This window comes from Fundulus heteroclitus, chromosome 18 (genome assembly GCF_011125445.2).
Source record: "Fundulus heteroclitus isolate FHET01 chromosome 18, MU-UCD_Fhet_4.1, whole genome shotgun sequence".
In the NCBI taxonomy this organism is placed as follows: domain Eukaryota; kingdom Metazoa; phylum Chordata; class Actinopteri; order Cyprinodontiformes; family Fundulidae; genus Fundulus; species Fundulus heteroclitus.
This window is the reverse complement of record NC_046378.1, coordinates 35,876,496-35,899,522: the sequence shown is the minus strand read 5'-3', so window position 1 is coordinate 35,899,522 and position 23,027 is coordinate 35,876,496. Positions and strand designations below refer to the sequence as shown.

General features: G+C 40.0%; 1 protein-coding gene, 1 long non-coding RNA gene and 1 other non-coding gene across 6 annotated transcripts in view; all 3 read left to right on the top strand.

Annotated features, from left to right (window-relative positions):
* Positions 1-21,088, top strand: part of bckdha (branched chain keto acid dehydrogenase E1 subunit alpha) — a 31,446-nt gene extending 10,358 nt beyond the window's left edge. For 3 of the 4 annotated variants that reach the window (XM_021319399.2, XM_036149711.1, XM_036149712.1), the window contains 8 exons: positions 9,248-9,320; positions 12,355-12,531; positions 12,621-12,707; positions 12,787-12,895; positions 15,649-15,810; positions 15,919-16,125; positions 16,212-16,353; positions 20,305-21,088. In XM_021319399.2, coding sequence (XP_021175074.2) covers positions 9,248-9,320; positions 12,355-12,531; positions 12,621-12,707; positions 12,787-12,895; positions 15,649-15,810; positions 15,919-16,125; positions 16,212-16,353; positions 20,305-20,647 — 1,300 coding nt within the window. In that variant the 3' untranslated portion in view covers positions 20,648-21,088. Of the gene's footprint in view, positions 1-9,247; positions 9,321-10,624; positions 10,864-12,354; positions 12,532-12,620; positions 12,708-12,786; positions 12,896-15,648; positions 15,811-15,918; positions 16,126-16,211; positions 16,354-20,304 lie in introns of those variants that run through there. The other variant, XM_012868296.3, reaches the window with a different exon arrangement.
* On the top strand, positions 380-544 carry LOC118566825. The gene has a single exon (XR_004933313.1). It is a non-coding gene; the product is annotated as a U1 spliceosomal RNA (small nuclear RNA).
* On the top strand, positions 1,815-4,507 carry LOC118566684. The gene is made up of 3 exons (XR_004933219.1): positions 1,815-1,868; positions 2,877-2,970; positions 4,222-4,507. It is a non-coding gene; the product is annotated as an uncharacterized LOC118566684 (long non-coding RNA).
* Positions 21,089-23,027: the final 1,939 nt, after the last annotated feature.

Sequence of the window (23,027 nt, the reverse complement as noted above, 5' to 3'; positions counted from 1 at the left end):
AAACAAGCATATTAACGTTTCTATTCTATCTGATGTGTTTGAAAATACTTGTAAATAAGCAATATATTAATGTTCTGCATATTAATTTAATGTTGATTTCTTGCTGTTTTGTTGGCGGTTAAATATAGAAGAAACGTGTTTAGAAGGCTAACAGCTTTAGCTTTGGTTATGCCGCATTGAATTGTGGGTAACCAAACGGCGTTTATAAAACGTTAAATATATCAAAAGTTCTGCTTTGTAGCACACAATCAGAGATGGTTTAACATGTGCAGAATAGCAGTTTCCAGGCTGTGGTTTTCATCAGCTGACAGAGTGACGGCACCATGACCCATGAAGGTGTGTGTGTGAAAGACATGGCAGAGTGTGAGATGAACAACTCATACTTACCTGGCAGGGGAGATACCATGATCAAGAAGGTGGTTCACCCATGGTGAGGCTCAGCCATTGCACTCTGGGCTGTGCTGACCTATGCGAATTCCCCAAATGTGGGAATCTCGACTGCATAATTTCTGGTAGTGGGGGACTGCGTTCGCGCTCTCCCCTGATTTATTGTCAAAGTAAAAATTATTCAGATATATTAAGCAGTGTCAGGTTCTTTGACATTTAGTCAGAATTAGATAAAATGCATAATTAACTAAACGTCGGTGTAACTTTGGCCGTTCCGTTCTCGGCAAGAACACAGGAAGTGTATGGAGGACCAATCCTGCCATAATTAAAAATACACACAGAAATAAATGAAGGACTTAATAATATAAAATGGCTTAAGAAAAGTGTCTAATAATATTAATTTGTGTGCCATTTAATGTGACAAAATAATAAAAATAAGATATTTCTTCAACAATTCATCAATTATTCATCAAAAAATATATATTTTAACTTACACTTTTATTTTTACTTTTCTTCTTGCTTTTATGCTGACTTATTTTTAACCCTTGTATTTCTGAAACAATCATTTATTTCTGCCTCTAACATTTCTAGCTGTTTTTTTACCCAAAGGATTTACACCTGCCCTTTTATTTCCTTTTCCCCTTTTTCCACTTCGTGTATTTCTAGTTCTTGTATTTAAAGCAACATTTTTAAAGCATGTTTTTACTCCACCATAAATATTTCTTTCTATTTTATTTTAAACTTATATTTCTGAAACATATATTTATTTCTGCCTCTAACTTTTCTAGCTGTTTTTTTACCCAAAGGATTTACGCCTGCCCTTTTATTTCCTTTTCCCCTTTTTCCACTTTGTGTATTTCTACTTCTTGTTTTTAAAGCAACATTTCTAAAGCATGTTTTTCCTCCACCATAAATATTTCTTTCTAATTTATTTTAAACTTATATTTCTGAAACAATCATTTATTTCTGCCTCTAACTTTTCTAACTGTTTTTTTACCAACCCAATTTTTGCCTGCCCTTTTTATTTCCTTCTCCCTTTTTTCCACTTCTTGTATTTCTACTTGGTGTTTTTTTACTTCCTCTTTTTCCACTTTGTTTATTTCTACTTTGCGTTTTACTTCCTCTTTTTCCACTTTGTGTATTTCTACTTCGTGTTTTTTTACTTCTTCTTTTTCCACTTTGTGTATTTCCACTTCATGTATTTCTACTTGGTGTTTTTTTACCTCCTCTTTTTCCACTTCGTGTATTTGTGCTTCGTGTTTTATTACTTCCTCTTTTTCCACTTGGTCTGACTGCAGCTGTTAATGTTAATACGATGGCAGGGAGGGAGGGGGGAGAGGGGGGCGGTGTCACCGGCAAAGCTTCACAACTATTGGCTAAGGCCTGCCTCCCCGGAAACGAGCCTGCATCAGCTGGCCGCTTTCCCAGAATGCACCGCGGCCGCAGCTTGCTTATGGACAGCGCTAACAGAGATCACAGTGGTAAGTTAAAAAATACCTTTTCTGCTGCTGTTGTTCTTTAAAAGTACGTTTGAGGCAACAACATTATACTTTTAAGCTTCCCTATATGGCCTGTTTACAGAGTTAGTGTGTAATTTAAAAAGAACAAGTCCGACATGAGTGGACCACAGTGATCCGCAGATTCATTCGGGAGCGTCAGAAAGCTATGGTGCGTTCAGGAGCATGGGACATTTCATATTTACAAGGAAAGAGGCATAAAACGGAACAGAACTTCACTCATACAACATTTTGTCTATCCAGAAACAGTGTGGGCTTTCTTACAATACTGAATGCTCTATAATTGTATTTCGGTTATTTTTTTATTATGCACACCTGCTAGCTTTTTATTCTGAAACTTCTAATGTCCCATGCTCCTGAATGCACCATAGCTTTCTGAATGCGCTGTGCTGTGTAGATAGATTCACGTCTGATCTTCCGCTTAAGACAAAGCTTTGCAGTTTCAAAACTCATGTCGGCTCTCACGGATTACTGTTGTGTGAATGACAAGAGACCACAACAAATAAATCAGCCATTCCTCTAGGGAACGCAAAAGTATTCTGAGGTAACGCAAAAAAATATATATTTTCCCCATGTCCCCTAAAGGGCTCTGTATACACTTCCCTCGGCCTTGTCGTGTGTCAAGTGCTGCTGGTTCTGATGCCGTTTTTTGTTGTTTTAATTCGGCAAAACGTTCATTTGTTTTGTGTTTATCTCACTGACTTGAGTTGCTTTATTAACTCAATACTTGCTGGAATAAATTATGTCTCCCAAGGACGACAGCAGCATTAAGGACAAAACGCATAAGCAGAAGCAGTTAGTTATCAGCTATTATATAGGTTACAAAATATGTTCGGTCTGCGAGTGTCATGTTAGTTACACATAGCAGAAGCAGTCGTAATATTGCCTAGCTTTTAGGTTTAACGTGGGTTCTGTTGTCTGTTCATCTTTTATTATGAAGTATTACATAATTGACATTTATATTTTAAACAGGGACCACAGAAGGAACCCAGGCCCTCATCAACTGGCGTATTCCCAATGAGGGCCTATTTACAGGCAGGAGGAACTCCTCCAAAACCGAATGGCAGTAAGTAATTTTTATTTATGTCTGCCTAAATGTTTATGTTCAGCTCTTGTGACACTAAACTTGTTTTCTATTCAACTAGTGATTTTGTGTGATTTTGGCTACCAAAAGGGCCAATAAATATTTGTCCCTTTTAGAAAAACTTGACAAGTTTTAAATAAAATCTATAAATGTTTTTCTTATCTAAGTGAGTTTCTTTTGAGCAAGGACACAGAGAATTGAGAGGGGAAAGAAAACAATTGTAACAGTGTAAAAAGACATTTATTTTATACAAATGATTTTACTTTGGAACAGAGTCAAGATGTAACATGTTCAGAACAATTAACATAAGATTTAAAACAAATAATTAACTTTTATAAACACCATGGACAAAGAGAACACCCACAAACATACAATTGATAAATAACAGGAATGGAAATTAATTTACTGATTTAATTTGTTTTACAGGTAGTGGAAAAAAAATTAAATGAAGCAGCATGTGTACATAACTACAACTGATCTAGGTTAGGTCACATGTAGGCTTGTTCACTTAAACATGCAGCCAGCTCTGCCGGGCTGCCAGTCTGGCTCGGAGGCAGCTTCCAGACAGCTTGCTGTCTTCAGCCGCCGGATGCCATCCTCTTCTGGGTGAACCTCCTCCTCCTCCACGTCAAGCTGGTCCCCTGCCTCTATACTAATATTGTGGAGGATGCAGCAGGCGGCGATTACTTTTGGGGCAAATGTCGGGCGGACCTCCAGCGCCCTAAAGAAAATGGAACGCCACCACGTCTTTATAGCACCAAAGGCACGCTCAGTGATGTTTCTTGCCTTGGCGTGGTGCCTGTTGTAGTGTGCCTCCACTTGGACTGTACCAAATATAAAATAACTTGTAATATAGGTAATATGCTGATATGTCTTAATGTTCTATCCAATTAATATAATCTATGTATCAATTTTGTGTCATTGTTGGCTCTATTTAAGGACAAGAAGGTAAGAGATCTTAATGGCAACTGGCGGGCGATAGGGGGCGTCAGGGAGGTGATTGGGTCCAGGAGGCATGGGAACGCACCATTGCAGTGTAGAAAAAAAATCCCTTAGGTGGGTATAAAGCATTTTTATACAACGGAGAGCGCCACAGTACCAGTGAGTGATGGACAAAGCCTACATTGTCGATGTAAACATTCAAAATCTTTCCCCGTGCGTCACACACACCCTGCAGGATGATTGAAGGGAAGAGTTTTCTGTTTAAATAACATTTCTTTTGTGGCTCTGCAGGTGGAACAATTCGCACGTCACCCATCAATGGCACCGACTGCTCCTTTGAGCGCCTCGATCCCGGCAAGGCGGGCAAAACCAGCACCCACTCCCTCCAAATCTTGTCTTTTTGGGAAGAAATTTTTTTTTTAATGATCCCCATCAAGGAGTTCATGACTCTGTGCACCACCTGGCACACAAGGGCATCACAAAGATGTCGGCTGTTTCCCTATAGGATGCACCGCCGCCAGCCAGAAGAGGGTCACCAGCACTCTCCTTATCCTCACATGTTTTGTTGGTGTTTCTTCCTGTAAATAAAAAATGCCAAATGTTACCATAATTGGTTTTTAATTTCTCACCTTTTCATATCATAAAACTATACCTGGTTAACATGTAAATTAATATAGTTCTCAAGAAAGAAAAAGTAAAATGTATAGTCCTGTAAAACTAGTCAAGTATAGCAAATATAGCAAATGGCTTCTCTTCTCTGGTGTTTTTATAATGTACAGATTCTCATTGTAAGATGTATTGATTAATTTTGCCATTTCACTAAGAATGAACTGAACTAACTGCACATAATTTATAGATTAATCACTGTAAAAGTGGGCAGACAGAAATGACTTTTCCTATCTTAATGATCAATGCTGTGGTCAGTAGGTACAGCAAAGTACCCTAACCCTGCAATGTTATGTTAAAATTGTGTTTTCGTTTTCCCATGAGTTATAGAGAAATGGTCACAATTTCAACCTCATCACTTGTTCAATACCATCCTCAATGTTTTTTTTTTAAATAAAAGTAGGAAATAGGCATGTTAATCTTAAAATGACTACCAGTTGGCACAGTTGGGCTAGCAAAGCAACTCAAGTCAGTGAGATAAACACAAAACAAATGAACGTTTTGCCGAATTAAAACAACAAAAAACGGCATCAGAACCAGCAGCACTTGACACACGACAAGGCCGAGGGAAGTGTATACAGAGCCCTTTAGGGGACATGGGGAAAATATATATTTTTTTGCGTTACCTCAGAATACTTTTGCGTTCCCTAGAGGAATGGCTGATTTATTTGTTGTGGTCTCTTGTCATTCACACAACAGTAATCCGTGAGAGCCGACATGAGTTTTGAAACTGCAAAGCTTTGTCTTAAGCGGAAGATCAGACGTGAATCTATCTACACAGCACAGCGCATTCAGAAAGCTATGGTGCATTCAGGAGCATGGGACATTAGAAGTTTCAGAATAAAAAGCTAGCAGGTGTGCATAATAAAAAAATAACCGAAATACAATTATAGAGCATTCAGTATTGTAAGAAAGCCCACACTGTTTCTGGATAGACAAAATGTTGTATGAGTGAAGTTCTGTTCCGTTTTATGCCTCTTTCCTTGTAAATATGAAATGTCCCATGCTCCTGAACGCACCATAGCTTTCTGACGCTCCCGAATGAATCTGCGGATCACTGTGGTCCACTCATGTCGGACTTGTTCTTTTTAAATTACACACTAACTCTGTAAACAGGCCATATAGGGAAGCTTAAAAGTATAATGTTGTTGCCTCAAACGTACTTTTAAAGAACAACAGCAGCAGAAAAGGTATTTTTTAACTTACCACTGTGATCTCTGTTAGCGCTGTCCATAAGCAAGCTGCGGCCGCGGTGCATTCTGGGAAAGCGGCCAGCTGATGCAGGCTCGTTTCCGGGGAGGCAGGCCTTAGCCAATAGTTGTGAAGCTTTGCCGGTGACACCGCCCCCCTCTCCCCCCTCCCTCCCTGCCATCGTATTAACATTAACAGCTGCAGTCAGACCAAGTGGAAAAAGAGGAAGTAATAAAACACGAAGCACAAATACACGAAGTGGAAAAAGAGGAGGTAAAAAAACACCAAGTAGAAATACATGAAGTGGAAATACACAAAGTGGAAAAAGAAGAAGTAAAAAAACACGAAGTAGAAATACACAAAGTGGAAAAAGAGGAAGTAAAACGCAAAGTAGAAATAAACAAAGTGGAAAAAGAGGAAGTAAAAAAACACCAAGTAGAAATACAAGAAGTGGAAAAAAGGGAGAAGGAAATAAAAAGGGCAGGCAAAAATTGGGTTGGTAAAAAAACAGTTAGAAAAGTTAGAGGCAGAAATAAATGATTGTTTCAGAAATATAAGTTTAAAATAAATTAGAAAGAAATATTTATGGTGGAGGAAAAACATGCTTTAGAAATGTTGCTTTAAAAACAAGAAGTAGAAATACACAAAGTGGAAAAAGGGGAAAAGGAAATAAAAGGGCAGGCGTAAATCCTTTGGGTAAAAAAACAGCTAGAAAAGTTAGAGGCAGAAATAAATATATGTTTCAGAAATATAAGTTTAAAATAAAATAGAAAGAAATATTTATGGTGGAGTAAAAACATGCTTTAAAAATGTTGCTTTAAATACAAGAACTAGAAATACACGAAGTGGAAAAAGGGGAAAAGGAAATAAAAGGGCAGGTGTAAATCCTTTGGGTAAAAAAACAGCTAGAAATGTTAGAGGCAGAAATAAATGATTGTTTCAGAAATACAAGGGTTAAAAATAAGTCAGCATAAAAGCAAGAAGAAAAGTAAAAATAAAAGTGTAAGTTAAAATATATATTTTTTGATGAATAATTGATGAATTGTTGAAGAAATATCTTATTTTTATTATTTTGTCACATTAAATGGCACACAAATTAATATTATTAGACACTTTTCTTAAGCCATTTTATATTATTAAGTCCTTCATTTATTTCTGTGTGTATTTTTAATTATGGCAGGATTGGTCCTCCATAGAAGTGCGGACTTTGGGAGAACGGGAGCGCGCACAATGTGTGTACTCATGACGTCACCGCACGCACAGCTCATCTGTAGATGATAATAAAGTACTACTTATATTGATCATAAGGTGAAATAATTGTATGAATAATGTGTTCATAGTTTAATGTGAGAGGTAATATGTTGTTTTAAATAAATTCTAATTTAAGTTCTTTAGCTTTTTTAAACATACAAATCTATTTATATATCCCGATCATATAAAGTTTTCTAGGGCTGTTATTGGAGGACCATCAATTGTCTAGTGATGCTGAAACAGCGACACTAAAGACGGGTTAGTGACTGGGAAACCGTTGACAAAAAGGAAGAAATTGTAAAATATATATATATACATGTAAAGCCATAATGAAAAGATTGCATATGGACTGTTTAAGGTAGGTGTGTCCAAAGTGCGGCCCAGGGCCATTTGTGGCCAATGGGCTAAATTTAGTTTTGCCAGCTCAGATGGTTGAAGAGATAACACTTTTAAAAAGTTGCTTTTAAGTTGATAGTAAATAAAATCACAAATGCTTTGCCAAAAGGCAGGCTTTCACTCGGTAAAATAAAGCAAGAGTGAGCCCAAATTAATCCGGTTCTTGTTGCTGAAAAGACACACACAAAGTAAAAACATAAAAAAGATAATCGACCCAAACAGTTGAGGACATTGTTTGCAGGGCAAATCTGCAATAATATTTTAATGTTTCAAATCTAAAATGATTTACATATTCCTTTTCTACAGAAATCAGACTAGATTGCTTGTTTTATTAAAGTAAGTTTTTTTTTGCCATTTTGATTAAAAAAAGGGTTTAATTTTGTGGCTCCTGAGTACTATCTATGTGTTATTTTTGGCCCCCATGGGAAAAAGTTTGGACACCCCCGGTTTAAGGGGAACTGGGAAAGGAATGAAATGTATTGGTGGATAATAGTGAATTGTGTAAAACGTTAAGTTTTTTTTTTGTTTTTTTTAAAGAAATATGAAATGCCTGAAAATGCAGTAATTGAATGTATTGTTTTATTTGGTTAAAGATTACATGTTGAACGATATTCCTTGTAAAAACAACGAAGAAATTAAGATAAGTACCAGAAACATACCGGGACTTGTGCAAATGATGCTGAGGTAATCTAGGTAGAACTTTTACTTGAGTCAAATGTAAAGACAATGTAAAGTTTGTATTGTAATGTTGCTCTTTTCGTTTGTTCGTATATATTTGTTGAATCAAACAGAATGTAAATATTGTATTATATTTTCCCTCTTTTTGTTATATTGTTTCTGTAACTTAAATTGCAAAAGAACCAATAAAAACACTTGAAAAATTGAAATTGGTTCCAACCACAGCGAGGCTCTTTTGCACTCAGGGCTAAATTCTTCCCATCCTGTGTCGCAGCACGATGCTTTTGGTTGACGATGTGATGCAAGGTCTTCAAAATAAAAAACAGAAGTTCAGATTCAAGTGTCTTCCTCTTCATCCTGCGCCATCATGCTCCACAGCCGGTTTGTCTTTGTGACCCTTGGGATGTTTCTGCCAATTTCCCACCACAGGGTGTCTCTGACCCTAGGTTCTTTTATACGACCGCTGAAAAAGCAGATATACAAAATCATTTTTAAAATTGGGAAGTGTGCATTATCAATACATATGGGATCATGTATTAACGGTGCGGTCTGGGACAACAGAAGCACAAGTGCCATCAAGGACATAAGTGCATTTCACAGTTGACAAGTAAGGAAGTATAAATACTTTGTTAGCTTCCTCAAGCAGAACTTTTAGTTATTCCTGGAGTAGTTGTTTTTTAGCTCACTTTTTTTTTTTTTTTACTTAAATTTTGAAAATAACATTGTTACTTATTTTTCCAGCTTATTTATATTTTCCGGTTTGTCATGGGGGGGGGAAAAAAGTGACAAATTGCACCACCTGGACACAGTGAACCTGATTGTGGTTTGAGGCACTGCTGCAACAAGTTGTTTGCCAACCAAAAAAAAAAAAAAAAAAAAATCTCACTGGCAATCCAGAGTATTACTTAGTTGTTGCCCCACAATGAAATGTTTCGTTTGCTACAGAGAAAACCGCAAGACTCTCAGTCATGTTCAAAGTCTACGGTGAGAGCAGCGGGGCTCCAGTGAACGGCTAACACCGAAAGAAGATTGTCCCCTATACCTTTTAGTCCACTAGATGGGTTTTGTTTTATTTGAATAGAATTATGCTTTTTTTTTTTTAAACATCTCTGCAATTCTGTGCTATTCTCTGTGGGAAGAAGAAATCCACGGCTAGCCAGCTCCCACAGCGCAGACAACTGCAGCATTGGCATCATGTGAGCTCCCAGGTAGGCCTGTAAAGGCGTGTCCTAAGAGCCCCTTACTATCCGCAGCACTTTGTTGCATTACCGAGTGCCACCGCTTACAGCTGAAGGAGCCAGTTTGTCTTTTTTGCACTAAACGCTAAACTAATACAACTGCTGGCATACCACACCTTTATTTACATCCCACTACAAACCCTTTCCTCTCAACCATAAAATGGCCAAAAATAACCGGCTCATCAATAATTTTTTTACTGAGAAAGAGTTTTAGACTGGAGGCGTGACTCTCATACCTAAAATGGAAGCTGGGTCTACTGGAGATGAGCCTGACAACAATAAGAATGGCCTTTTTTTTCCCTTTTTTCTGTTGTATGACATTGAATTGTTATGTGATTTAAGCACTTTTGTGTATTTTTTTTGTAAGGTAATACAAGCTAATATTCTTATGTTTGGAGTATTTTGGAGTTTTTGTTTTACTTGACTTTTTTTGTGATGAATAATGTGTGGCTGATTCTAGAGCGCTCACCTCCACCCCATCTATAAACAGCCTGGTTTTTAAGCTCTCCACGCCTCCCTCCAGATGTTCGCTGCTTCCACACCTGGTTGTGCCTCCTCCAGCACGCACGAGAGGTTCAGCTGATCCTAGTTGCAGGCAGCATGCTCCTGGATGCTCTTTGGCCTTCGTCTTAGTTTTTTGTTCTGTTTGACCTGGTGGAACCGGCTGCACTGTATTCGTCTTTTCTTTTAACGGCTCGCTGTCGTACCTGTTTGTTTATGTTTCGCTCATCAGGTCCATCTTTCTGCTGAAACCTTTGGTTTTTTTTGGGATTCGGGTGATAATAGTTCCTGCTGGTAATAATTAATTGAACGTTCAACCTCTTACCTTCTGTCCGTGTCCTTTTGGTCGTAACAGAAGCAAAATGTAATGATTACATAAAATATCCAGATGCATTGGATTTATAAAACCTTAATCTGTGATGTTTGGGAAATATTTTCACTAAAACTAAGCTGAAAGCTTAAATTGACATTAAAACAGATGCTGGTCTGCTTTGTTTCAAGTGTCGTCAAGAAAGATGAAGGCCTGTGTCTCCATTTTACAGTGCTTTGTTGCAGGAGTTTATGCTAAATACCCTCAAGAAGGTATCAAGTCATTTTTCCTGAAACAAAAATAAATATTTTCAAAATCAGTCTTATTCCATTTTATTTTTAAAGAAAAATATCAGATATGAGATTCACCTGCATGCTGTTTTTCCCTCAACGTCCAGTTAATGTCGCCGTCTGGCCTGAAGGGGGCAGCAGCATGTTGTCCTTTAGCCCAATCTACCCGAAGAAGAAGCAGCAGCAGCAGCGGATGGGAGCCGTGCAGACTTGTTTGTGAAGTGGAAAAACAAACAGTACGACTAAATTTCCGCGTTACCGTCTCCCGGGAATTTAAACCAGTTGCGGAAAAGTCCAGATGGCGGCTGTAAGCGGTGTGAGCAGGATGTCTGGGCTCTGTTTTCATGCTGCTCGTCAAACGGCTGCACTGAAGGCGCTGCGGCCGATGACGCGTAGGTCCTTCAGAGTCACTGTAAGTTCAAGCCGCTTTAATGCAAATAAAAAAAATAAAGTTGCTTTAGTTTTTCCCCATATAATGCAGCGGTCACTTTAGAAGGCCCTATATTGACCTAGACGCGGACAGAGGCTGCGCTTTGAGTAGTGCAGGAATCCACACAAACGCGTTATTTGACCTACTGAGTTCTCGCGATAGTTAGTAAACCAGGTAGTCACTTTAGCATCTTCTCCGAGTCAAATGCATCATTTTCTCCCCACATTGGCTTATAAAATGACGACAAATCAAACTAAAAACGTGATTTGTTAACGTATCAATGAAATAAAACTATCAATTAGAGGTTTATTCTTTTCGCTACTTGGCGTTTCATGTTTGTGCTCTGAAGCTAGCTAGGTAGCTATCTAGTTAGCCAGCCGGCTAAACCTTTGTGTTGCTTCCTTCCTATTGGTCAAACAAAGGGGCGTGAGGACTCAAACCAGCCTGGGACCACTTATTAAGACCCCTACAGGACAGACCACCTACCGATAAAAAATAGCTCTGTCATAAACGTTGAAGGACATGCATTGTGATGCTTTTGTAGTACAGATTAAAACAGCACGGTGAAAAATATACACAGCATACAGATGTATTACAGAACAGAAAAGTTGGAGGTTTTAATGACATCTGGGCCCTAATCATCAAACTTAAGAGGCATTAATGTACATAACAGAGCGTGTGTAAATATTGAATGTTGTGCAATTTCCCAGAATGGGGGCCACACTGATGACTTAGGTCATGTTTTCGTTTTATTATCCAGTGGCTCCAGCTGTGTCTCTTTCTTTGACCTTTCCTCTTTGGCCCTGCTGATGAATCCAGCGTCACTAATTCAGGTGTAAAACCGGACCCCGGCCTAAAACTTGACTCGCACGTCAACACTGTGGTTAAATTCTTTCTTTTAAGGCAGCTGTCAGAAATCAAACCCCTCCTGTAACAAGCAAACGCAAAGGAGAGCACATGAGTGCGTTTTTAAGGCAAAACAAATGTATTTGTATAGCACATTTCAGTACAGGGAGATGCATAGGAAAATAAAAGCAAGTGGGAATAAAATGTGGGAAAATCTAAACAAAATAAAACGTGGGAAATATCCAACCGCACGTTGGTTGTGATTGTAAAAACATTTATTCTCTGAGGGTTACAAACACATCCAGTCAGATCTGTCTAAAGAGACTGGAAGTTTATCCTTAAATGTTTTTAAGTTAAAAATGAGAGACATTGAGACGGCCTGTTATCTGTAATTGTTTTACTTGGTATGTTTATTTATGTACCTGTCTTTTAATCTAATGTATCTCTGTTTAATGTGTAACTTTGCTGCCTCTTGGCCAGGACTCTCTTGAAAAAGAGGTTTTTAATCTCAACGGGATTTTTTCCCTGGGTTAAATAATAAAAAACATCTGTATGTGTTCGTGAAAATAAAACATAGAGTCTGAATTTATTCTCCTTCTCTTGATCTCTTTGCTGTTTCTCCCTCAGGCGGCGCACCAGCAGCAGCCCTTTGACTCCTCTCTGGAAAAGCCCCAGTTTCCAGGAGCCTCTGCAGAGTTCGTGGACCATCTTGAATTCATTCAGCCCAACGTTATTTCTGGGATCCCGGTGTACCGGGTGATGGACAGGCAGGGCAACATAATCAACGCATCTGAAGACCCTCAGGTGAAGCCCGTCTACCACCGTTTGCCGCCGTTAGGGCGCACACTGGGAGCTCTCTACTCCGGTTAAACCGCTGCTTCTCTCCTGTGCAGCTCTCCAAAGAGACCGTTTTAAACTTCTACCAGAAGATGACGCTGCTGAACACGATGGACCGGATTCTCTACGAGTCTCAGCGGCAGGTACGGTTTCTCGGTTTGGGCGTCGTGGTTCCACCAGACAACAGGCGGAGTTTGATGTGATGGTTTCTGTCTCCTTCAGGGTCGGATCTCCTTCTACATGACCAACTATGGAGAAGAGGGGACGCACATTGGCAGCGCTGCAGCCCTCGAGTCCAACGATCTGGTTTTCGGTCAATACAGAGAAGCCGGTGAGATTCAATTTACATTCATGGAAACCTTTGAATGGATAAAGCCGTTCTACTTTTACCTAATATGACCTTGAACCTTTCAGACAGCGCCGGGTAAAGCTTATCTTACCATGTCTGCTTATATCCAAAGCACATGTAGCCTGAAGGATGTTTTGCATTTCATGCAAACAGGTCAGCTTGTTGTTGACCTTTTTATATGTATGATACATCTGAAAAAATATTCACACCCTTGGATGTTTTTTTTTTTGTTTTGTTTTTTTGCATTTTATCAAATCTCAACCACAAACTTCAATGTGTTTTTTATTGGCTCCTTATGTGATAGGCTAAATAAACACTGCAGAGTATAAGTAGAAGGAAATTTGCACATGGGATTTGCATTTTTTGTTTTGTTTAGACCCAGAGAGCTTTAGGCCAGCGTTCGATAAATGTCTTAGTTTAGTCAACGTGGCAAGAATAAAACCTGTTTCTGGACAGGATATTTCAGACTTCACACGAACTCAAGTGCAAAGATCCTGGGAAGTCTTCTTCTTTCAGTCATTGTAGGAACGACGGCCACGTAAAATGTTCTGCTCAGAATACGAGTCAAGAGCCCGCTGCAACCCTCCCAAACTAAGGCTGCCATGACAGATTAAAGTCACTTTGTTTTAGCAATCCTAATGCAACAAACACATTTCTCTTCTCTCACGGCGTATGTATTGAGCTTGTGTCTGGAGGAGCTCCAGAGATCCACAGCTCAGGTGTGAGAATCTGTTGACAGGACAACTATTAGCCGTGTGCGGCGCAGAGCTGGCCTGTATGGAAGAGGGAGCGTGAATAAAGCCACCGTCCTGTCTGCTGTGTGCAAACAACAAGCACGTAAAAGAAGGCGCTCTGGCCGAATGAAACCAAAATTAAAACATTCTGGCCTTCATGTTAGGCAGAAATCTGATCCTTCGCTTCACCCTGAAGTAGAGCTGCACCGATCCGATACCCGGATCGGATATCGGCTCCGACATTGACCGATTAGCTGGATCGGATATCGGATGAATGACGGCGATCCAGCTTTTTGATCCGGTCATTTCTTTATTACTACTGATATTGTTGTTTCAATTCTACGTTTGCAAAGCACAGCAGCTGGACTGAGCCAAGTCTGCTCATTGGACACATTTCAAACTTGATACGGCAACAAGTCTGACTGCAACATGGAATATCTGCAACACAAATATTACGAGGGGTGGTGATAAAATTGGTAAATTCAACATCAGAAACTTAAACAAGCACCTCCAAAAGCACCACGCTAACGTTACGGTTCATTCATTCAACAGTAGTATCGGATCGGTATCGGCCGATACATTCAGCCCAGGTATCGGCATCAGATTGGACGAGAAAATACCGGATCGGTGCATCTCTACCCTGAACACACTGTTCCTACTGTACGCCGTGCCAGTGGCCGCATCACGCTGTGCTGCGTTTTCTTTAGCAGGAGCAGAGAAGCTGATGGTAAGATGGATGCAGGAGAGTCCTGTGTGAGAAGAGCTGTTGGAAGCAAGGAGCAGAACAACGTTAAACATTCAGCCAGAGCTACAGAACGGCCTAGTCAAAGTCCAGACTTAAATCCACTTGAGAAGATGTGGCAGAAAATTGACGTTCACCAATGTTTTCCCTTTAGTCTTAACTAGCTTTCGCCATTGTGCAAAGAAGAAAAGGTGAAACTTTAACCCTCTAGCTCAGGGGTCTGCAACCTGTGGCTCCAGAGCCGCATGTGGCTCTTCACACCTTCAGCTTTGGCTCTTAAAAAGTTAGACCAAAAATGCGGGTGGAAAACAATTGGTCAACGTAAAGGTAATATAAAATTGCTGGCTTTAGGATGCATTTAGTTCTGCAATATATGCATAACATTTCCAGAAAGAAAGAAACTAATGCTATATAGAATAGTTTACTATAGCTAAATTAAGTATCTTTTTGTCAATAGATTGCAAACCACTTGCTTTTTCATCATTTTAATGCCATTTGCTATAAAAATCAAATGTCCAATTGAAGAAAATGCATTAAACCTAAATATAAAAATACTGTTGGTTTAAATAATAAAACTTGATCTTAAAAAAAATGTAAACAACTTTCCTATAGTATACTATAAAAACAAGCTCTTGTTTCAAAGAGCGTAACTTTTTTGTGGCTCTAAACAAAATTTGTTTAGTTGGACTGGGGGCAAAAAATGGCTCTGCGGATTGTAAAGGTTGCAGACCCCTGCTCTAGCTTGTAGAGTCATCCTGCAAAAAGACCTGCGGCTGTTTTTGGGCTGACCGCAAATGCCTGTGAGAGTTTTCAGATGTAACACCGTGTGTAACATCTTTTTCTGGGGATACACAACGTATTGGTACGGCGTCGATAAGTAAAACCGGGCAGAGATTAACAGCTGGTGGTCCGTTGTGTTGCCGTTTTTGCTGAAGCAGAGAAGCTTCTGGGGCATTGTGCGCCACCTGGTGCGGAGCTGCTATCCTGCAACTTTTAGGAGCATCCCTGCATTGAACTCACAAAATTAAATCTAATGGTTGAAATCCCTCATCAGCTTATTATTCAGGCCTGGTGAGGAGCTATTTATTGTTGGAATCAGTGGGGCTGGAGAAGGGATGCATCCCTGGTGTATTAAATAAGATGCACTGAAGTCTGGTTGCAATGTTTAATATTTGAGGCAAACAGAGTCCCGTTAAAAGTGTGATTCCCATAAATGTCTTGGGTTTATCCTTTTATAAGCGATCCCATGTGGCCAACAGGGGTTCTGATGTACCGTGGTTTCCCTCTGGATCTCTTCATGGCTCAGTGTTACGCCAACGCCGACGACCTCGGGAAGGGCCGGCAGATGCCCGTCCACTACGGCAGCAAGGATCTGAATTTCGTCACCATCTCGTCTCCGCTGGCCACGCAGATTCCTCAGGGTGAGGCGGCACGTTTACCTCCGACCCCTCTGATATGTAAACGTAGACAAAGCTGTGAGGAATCGCCGTTTTTATCCCACTATAAATGCTTTTTTTCCCCTCCGTCAGCGGTGGGAGCTGCGTACGCGCTGAAGCGGGAGAACATGAACCGAGCCGTGATCTGTTACTTCGGGGAGGGAGCGGCCAGCGAAGGGGACGCGCATGCCGGATTCAACTTCTCCGCGACTCTCGAGTGCCCGCTGATATTCTTCTGTCGCAACAACGGCTACGCGATCTCCACCCCGACCAACGAGCAGTACAGAGGAGACGGCATCGGTGAGCCCGGGTGGGGATTCTGCTGAGGCGGATTTTTAGACGTGAACACAGTTCGATCCCTCCTCTAATCTCCCTTCCCCCTACAGCCGCTCGTGGGCCTGGTTACGGCATGCTGTCCATTCGCGTTGACGGGAACGACGTGTTCGCCGTGTACAACGCCACAAAGGAAGCACGGCGCAGGGCCGTGGCTGAAAACCAGCCTTTCCTGATCGAGGCGATGACCTACAGGTTGGTACTAACAGAACAATTCTAGATCTGTTTATTAGAAATATGTCTTTTTTTCCTGGCCACATTTTTCTCTTAGTGCCAAGATTTTATAATTCATGTGTGCCTAATGTGATCAGTACAAATAAAGTATACTGGCAATAAATCATAAGCTTTCAGATATAATTAAAAAAGTGCAATAAGGGGGTTTACTGTGAATGTTAAGTGTTAAACATTCACAGTAAACCCCATGAGGAAGATAGCCGTCACATTTACCTTGCATTAGGAAGGACTCCAGAGGTGATTCCTGCCTCCTGCTACTTAAAGGCTCCCACATATTCACACGCACACGTCCAGCCGACATGTTTGCACAAGCTAGCTGAATTTTTCTCGGGACATTTAACTGTTTTATGTGCGACGGCGAGCTGATACGCCGCACAGCGTCAGTCACTTCCTGCGCCGCAGGTTTGCAGTGGCAGTCTGGTGGAGACTAGACGCCGCTAGGAGCTCAGCTAGCTCATTAAACTTAATAATAGTTGTCACAAGAAATGTAGGGAATTGCTCGACTATGAATTCAGTTCAATTAAATTTTATTTATATAGCACCAATTCATGAAACATGTCATCTCAAGGCTCTTTACAAAGTCAGACTCCATCAGATCCTCCAGGTTGGTCAGAAAGTTTCCTCTCTAAGGAAACCCAGCAGGTTGCATCAAGTCTCTCCAAGCAGCATTCACTCCTCCTGAAAGAGCGTAGAGCCACAGTGGACAGTCGTCTGCATTGTTGATGGCTTTGCAGCAATCCCTCATACGGAGCATGCATGAGGCGACAGTGGAGAGGAAAACTCCCCTTTAACAGGGAGGAGAACCTCCAGCAGAACCAGAACCAGGCTCAGTGTGAACGCTCATCTGCCTCGACCCACTGGGGCTTAGAGAAGACAGAGCAGAGACACAGAAAGCACAAGAAGTCTGCGGACAGTCCACACAGAGTCGGTTGCGCTCAGCTCTTTGCAATGGAGGGTTTTTCAGACGTCTAAGTTGTATTGTAGGTGCCGGCGGCGCTTTCTCCTCTCGGTACAACGGCTTTGTCAGGTTGTATGTTGCGGTCTTGTTTTGCAGTGTTTCTAGCGTAACATATTTCCGCACAGCGGGCAGGTTGTGATCAAAGGTTGGTTAGCTATGGTTCTAGGCTCGATGCGTCTCTGCTAGCTGGATTTATTGAGCGGAAGCGCATCTCATCACGAGAGGCGGAGGAACTCGGTTCCGTTCAGGAAATACATTTTTTTTTCCCATTTCCGCTGGTTGGATGGGAACTTTCCGTAAAATATAGCGGTATCGGAGCCAGATACCGATCCTGGATCAGAGCCATCCCTGCTGTCACAGTAGCTGTACACAGACTCCTTTAGTTTGTCCCATGACAAGTCATTTACAGAAATGTGAGAAGTGTATTCACTTCACTGCTGTTTATCGGCATCCAATTCCAGTATAACTCGTTTAAAGAGGGCTCCCTGTGATGGCGATGAAGTTTGGATTTCCCTTGCAAAGGTCACTTTACATCGTAAGGTGTGTTCCTGACAACCTGAAGCAGGCGGTGCCGTTGGATTTGCTTAGCAAATAATAGCGAAGGAGAAATCCTCAGCTGCTTGACAATAACGCTTTCACTCTAAAATGTTTTTAAAGGCACCCACTTTAGAGCACGGCCAATTCAAATTATCACTAAAAGGGGAAAGCTTCTGTAGAAATGATTACTAGATTAAGTAGCTCCACTGTGTGTATAAAGTAGGATTGTCACAATACTAAAACTTTAAACTCTATACCTGCGCGGCGACTCTTTCTGAAGGCGGTATTTAACCATCCACTGGTTTGAGTTATTCCAAATTCTGCCTAATTTAGCCACTGTGCACGCGTAATAAACACGCTTTAACGTACAAATCAACCGTTTCTACTTGATTTGGTATTCGTTTTACAGCAAAACCACCTGATTGTACATAAACTAGGGGATTAAAGGATGAGTAAAAAAAAAGAATAAATTTAAAAAGCAACAAAAAGGTTGAAGAAACCAAATCCTGAATGGATGGTCAGTCCTCTTTGGTTTAGGATTAGGAATTTAAAGTTTGTTTCAAATCAAGTGGGTTTAGAATAATAGAAGGTCGTGTTTTTCAGGCATTATTGTGATCTCAATTTTTTAATAAAAAAAAAAAATGGATCAAATATGGTTACCGTCCTGAAAAGGCTGCAAGTTCCCCGGTTTGAATCCTACTCACTGCCACTCTTGGTCCTTGAGCAAAACCCCCAGAATGCTCTCTGGGCGCCGCACAGTGGAAACCCGCTGCTGCCTATGGAGGTTAAATGCACAGGACATATTTTATTGGTTGTTGCAGTGACAAATAAAGATGATTTATGGTTTAAATGTCTTTTTTTTTTATTTTTATTTTTTTTTAAACTTTTGCTTTTAATGCTTATGCTTTCCTGCAAAATCTGAACAATTTTCCCAGAATGTTTTTATGAAAATCATAGTGTGGAAATTATTTAATTAATTAATTAATTACCCTACAACTTATAATTTTTTTACTGATAGGGATCTGAACTTCTAAAAAATTGATAGTCTATCAAGGGGAGGACAACTCCAGTCCTCAGGAGCCACCGTGCTGCGTGTTTTAGACGCCTCCCTGCTCCGATACGGCAGAGTTTTTGGGTGAATTACATCTCTGCTGCGTCACCAGGTTCTGTAATGAGTCGTTTGTTTTTATTCGGACACGTTGAGCCAGAATAACCTCTAAAACATGCAGTGGGCTGCTGTCAACCCCGCTGTGGTCCAAAACAATCAGAGCAATTCTCATAATGATATAATTTCTTTTAACAAACAGAAGCTGCTGTACATTCATCTATTTCAAGTACAGGACTGTCTCAGAAAATTAGAATATTGTGATAAGGTTCTTTATTTTCTGTAATGCAATTAAAAAACATGAAATATCATACATTCTGGATTCATTACAAATCAACTGAAATATCGCAAGCCTTTTATTGTTTTAATATCGCTGATTATGGCGTACAGCTGAAGAAAACTCAAGAATCCTATCTCAAAATATTAGAATATTTCCTCAGACCAAGTAAAAAAAAAAATTATAACAGCAAAAGAAAATCAAACATTTGAAAATGTCCATTAATGCACTCAGCACTTGGTTGGGAATCCTTTTGCACAGATTACTGCATCAATGCGGCGTGGCATGGAGGCAATCAGCCTGTGGCATTGCTGAGGTGTTATGGATGCCCAGGATGCTTCAATAGCGGCCTTTAGCTCATTTGCATTGTTGGCTCTGGTGTCTTTCAGCTTCTTCTTCACAATACCCCACAGATTCTCTATGGGGTTCAGGTCAGGGGAATAGGCAGGCCAATCAAGGACAGTAATGCCATGGTCAGTACACCAGTTACTGTGAGAATCTGATGTCGTCTCTTAACCACTACCATACTTGTGATTTAGTTTACTGAACCAAGCTGAGTGTTTTTCAAGGCTCAGGAAACCCTGCAGTGTTTCCAGTTAATTAGACGATTCAAGTGATTAGTTGAATGGCCTACTAGTATACTTTTTCACGATATTCTAATATTTTGACATACGATATTTGGGTTTCTTAAGCTGTAAGCCATAATCAGCGATATTAAAACAATAAAAGGCTTGTGATATTTCAGTTGATTTGTAATGAATCCAGAATGTATTTTTTAATTGCATTACAGAAAATAAAGAACTTTATCACAATATTCTAATTTTCTGAGACAGTCCTGTATATGAGGTTTATTGGATTTGTACATTTAAAAGGTGTGTGCCCGACTAACAGAAGCACACAGTGCCGTTGGATTTGAATAGCAAATCTCAATCTCCCAAGTTGTTTGTTTTAAAGAAGCTATTTTCCCTCTCAAATGTTTTTAAACGCGAAAAGCCAAACCTCAAAAAAAAAGACGTTTTTCTGGGCCTTCCACAGAATCGGCCACCACAGCACAAGCGACGACAGCTCGGCCTACCGCTCGGTGGACGAGGTGAACTACTGGGACAAGCAGGACCACCCCATCTCCCGGCTGAGGCACTACATGACGGCGCGCGACTGGTGGAGCGAGGACGACGAGCGCAGCTGGAGGAAACAGTCCCGCAAGACCGTGATGGAGGCGTTCGAGCGGGCCGAGAGGCGCCTGAAGCCCAACCCCGAGCTGCTGTTCACCGACGTGTACGAGGAAATGACTCCCAGCCTGGACAAGCAGAGGGAGTCCATGTTCAGACACATCCAGCAGTACAAAGAGCATTACCCCGTCGACCTGTATGAAAAATAACCGCAGCTGTGGCGACTCTAGATGTGAACAAATGTAGTGTGAGGACTGCTGCACACCACATATACTGTATTAATATAGCAGTTTGCTTTCAAAACGCATCATTTCTAATTGTTTTTTTGGTGCCTTATATGGTAGAAGTAAACGCCACATCTCACACGAATGAAATACTTCCAGGAACTTTGGGTTTCTTTTAAGTTTTAGCTCAAAGGGAGGCATCAAATGTGGCTCTAATCAAACAGGATCTAGAGATTTCACGCCTTTTGTAATCTTCCATAGAACGGTCGATAAGCAGGTTTGTGTGTCGTTGTGGTTCTCCGAATTCCTCTGTAGCACCTTCTCCAAACCACTTTTGTTTTTGTTCGTTGGGATGCTGTTACACACTGTCCGGTTCAACCAGACCTGTCTGTTCAAATAAATGAGTTGGTTTGTTGAAAAACTGCAGCACCGTTGTTGTCTTATAAAGCATTTATTTAAAATCGACAAGATGTTACACTCCAAACTGATTTCTTTTTTTTCCTGATTTTTTTTTTTTTTTTTTTTTTTTTTTATATATATGCTAGCTTTTAGGGCTGGACGATATAGGAAAAAAAAGCATATCGATAAAATAGAAATCATATTGCATCAATATCGATAATTATCATCCATCCATCCATTTTCCGAACCGCTTTATCCCTCATGGGGTCGCGGGGGTTGCTGGTGCCTATCTCCAGCGTTCACCGGGCGAGAGGCGGGGTCGATAATTATCAACAAATTCAAAACATATATTTTAAATGCAGCCCTGACCATTTATGCTGTTGCTTAGCAACCTATTTTTAGATACAGAACACTGAATTAAAACTTAACCCTTTATTCAACCTACTTTTTTACCAATACCACAAGTTTTTTCAAAAAAATATTAAAAAAATGTTTAAAGGGGCGGAGCTTGGTTCCTGGGTCTGCGTTGTGATTGGTTGGGAGGATGTAATGACTAATATTAACCCGCAAGATGAAGGAAAACTGTTATTCTATTAAACTTTTTATTGACCCTTTTTTTTTTTCTATCTATCGATCGATATATGTCGATAATTATCAACAAATTCAAAACATATATTTTAAGTGCAGCCCTGACCATTTATGCTGTTGCTTAGCAACCTATTTTTAGATACAGACACGAACACTGAATTAAAACTCAACCCTTTATTCAACCAACTTTTTACCAATACTACAAGTTTAAAAAAAAAATAACATGCTTTCTGAACTGTTTAAAGGGGGCGGAGCTTGGTTCCTGTGTCTGCGTTGTGATTGGTTGGGAGGATGTAATGACTAATATTAACCCGCAAGACGAAGGAAAACTGTTATTCTATTAAACTTTTTATTGACCCTTTTTTTTTTCTATCTATCGATCGATATATGTCGATAATTATCAACAAATTCAAAACATATATTTTAAGTGCAGTCCTGACCATTTATGCTGTTGCTTAGCAACCTATTTTTAGATACAGACACGAACACTGAATTAAAACTCAACCCTTTATTCAACCAACTTTTTACCAATACTACAAGTTTAAAAAAAAAAAAAACATGCTTTCTGAACTGTTTAAAGGGGGCGGAGCTTGGTTCCTGTGTCTGCGTTGTGATTGGTTGGGAGGATGTAATCACTAATATTAACCTGCAAGACGAAGGAAAACTGTTATTCTATTAAACTTTTTATTGACCCTTTTTTTTTTCTATCGATCGATATATGTCGATAATTATCAACAAATTCAAAACATATATTTTAAGTGCAGCCCTGACCATTTATGCTGTTGCTTAGCAACCTATTTTTAGATACAGACACGAACACTGAATTAAAACTCAACCCTTTATTCAACCAACTTTTTACCAATACTACAAGTTAAAAAAAATAAAATATCATGCTTTCTGAACTGTTTAAAGGGGGCGGAGCTTGGTTCCTGTGTCTGCGTTGTGATTGGTTGGGAGGATGTAATGACTAATATTAACCCGCAAGACGAAGGAAAACTGTTATTCTATTAAACTTTTTATTGACCCTTTTTTTTTTCTATCTATCGATCGATATGTCGATAATTATCAACAAATTCAAAACATATATTTTAAGTGCAGCCCTGACCATTTATGCTGTTGCTTAGCAACCTATTTTTAGATACAGACACGAACACTGAATTAAAACTCAACCCTTTATTCAACCAACTTTTTACCAATACTACAAGTTAAAAAAAATAAAATATCATGCTTTCTGAACTGTTTAAAGGGGGCGGAGCTTGGTTCCTGTGTCTGCGTTGTGATTGGTTGGGAGGATGTAATGACTAATATTAACCCGCAAGACGAAGGAAAACTGTTATTCTATTAAACTTTTTATTGACCCTTTTTTTTTTCTATCTAT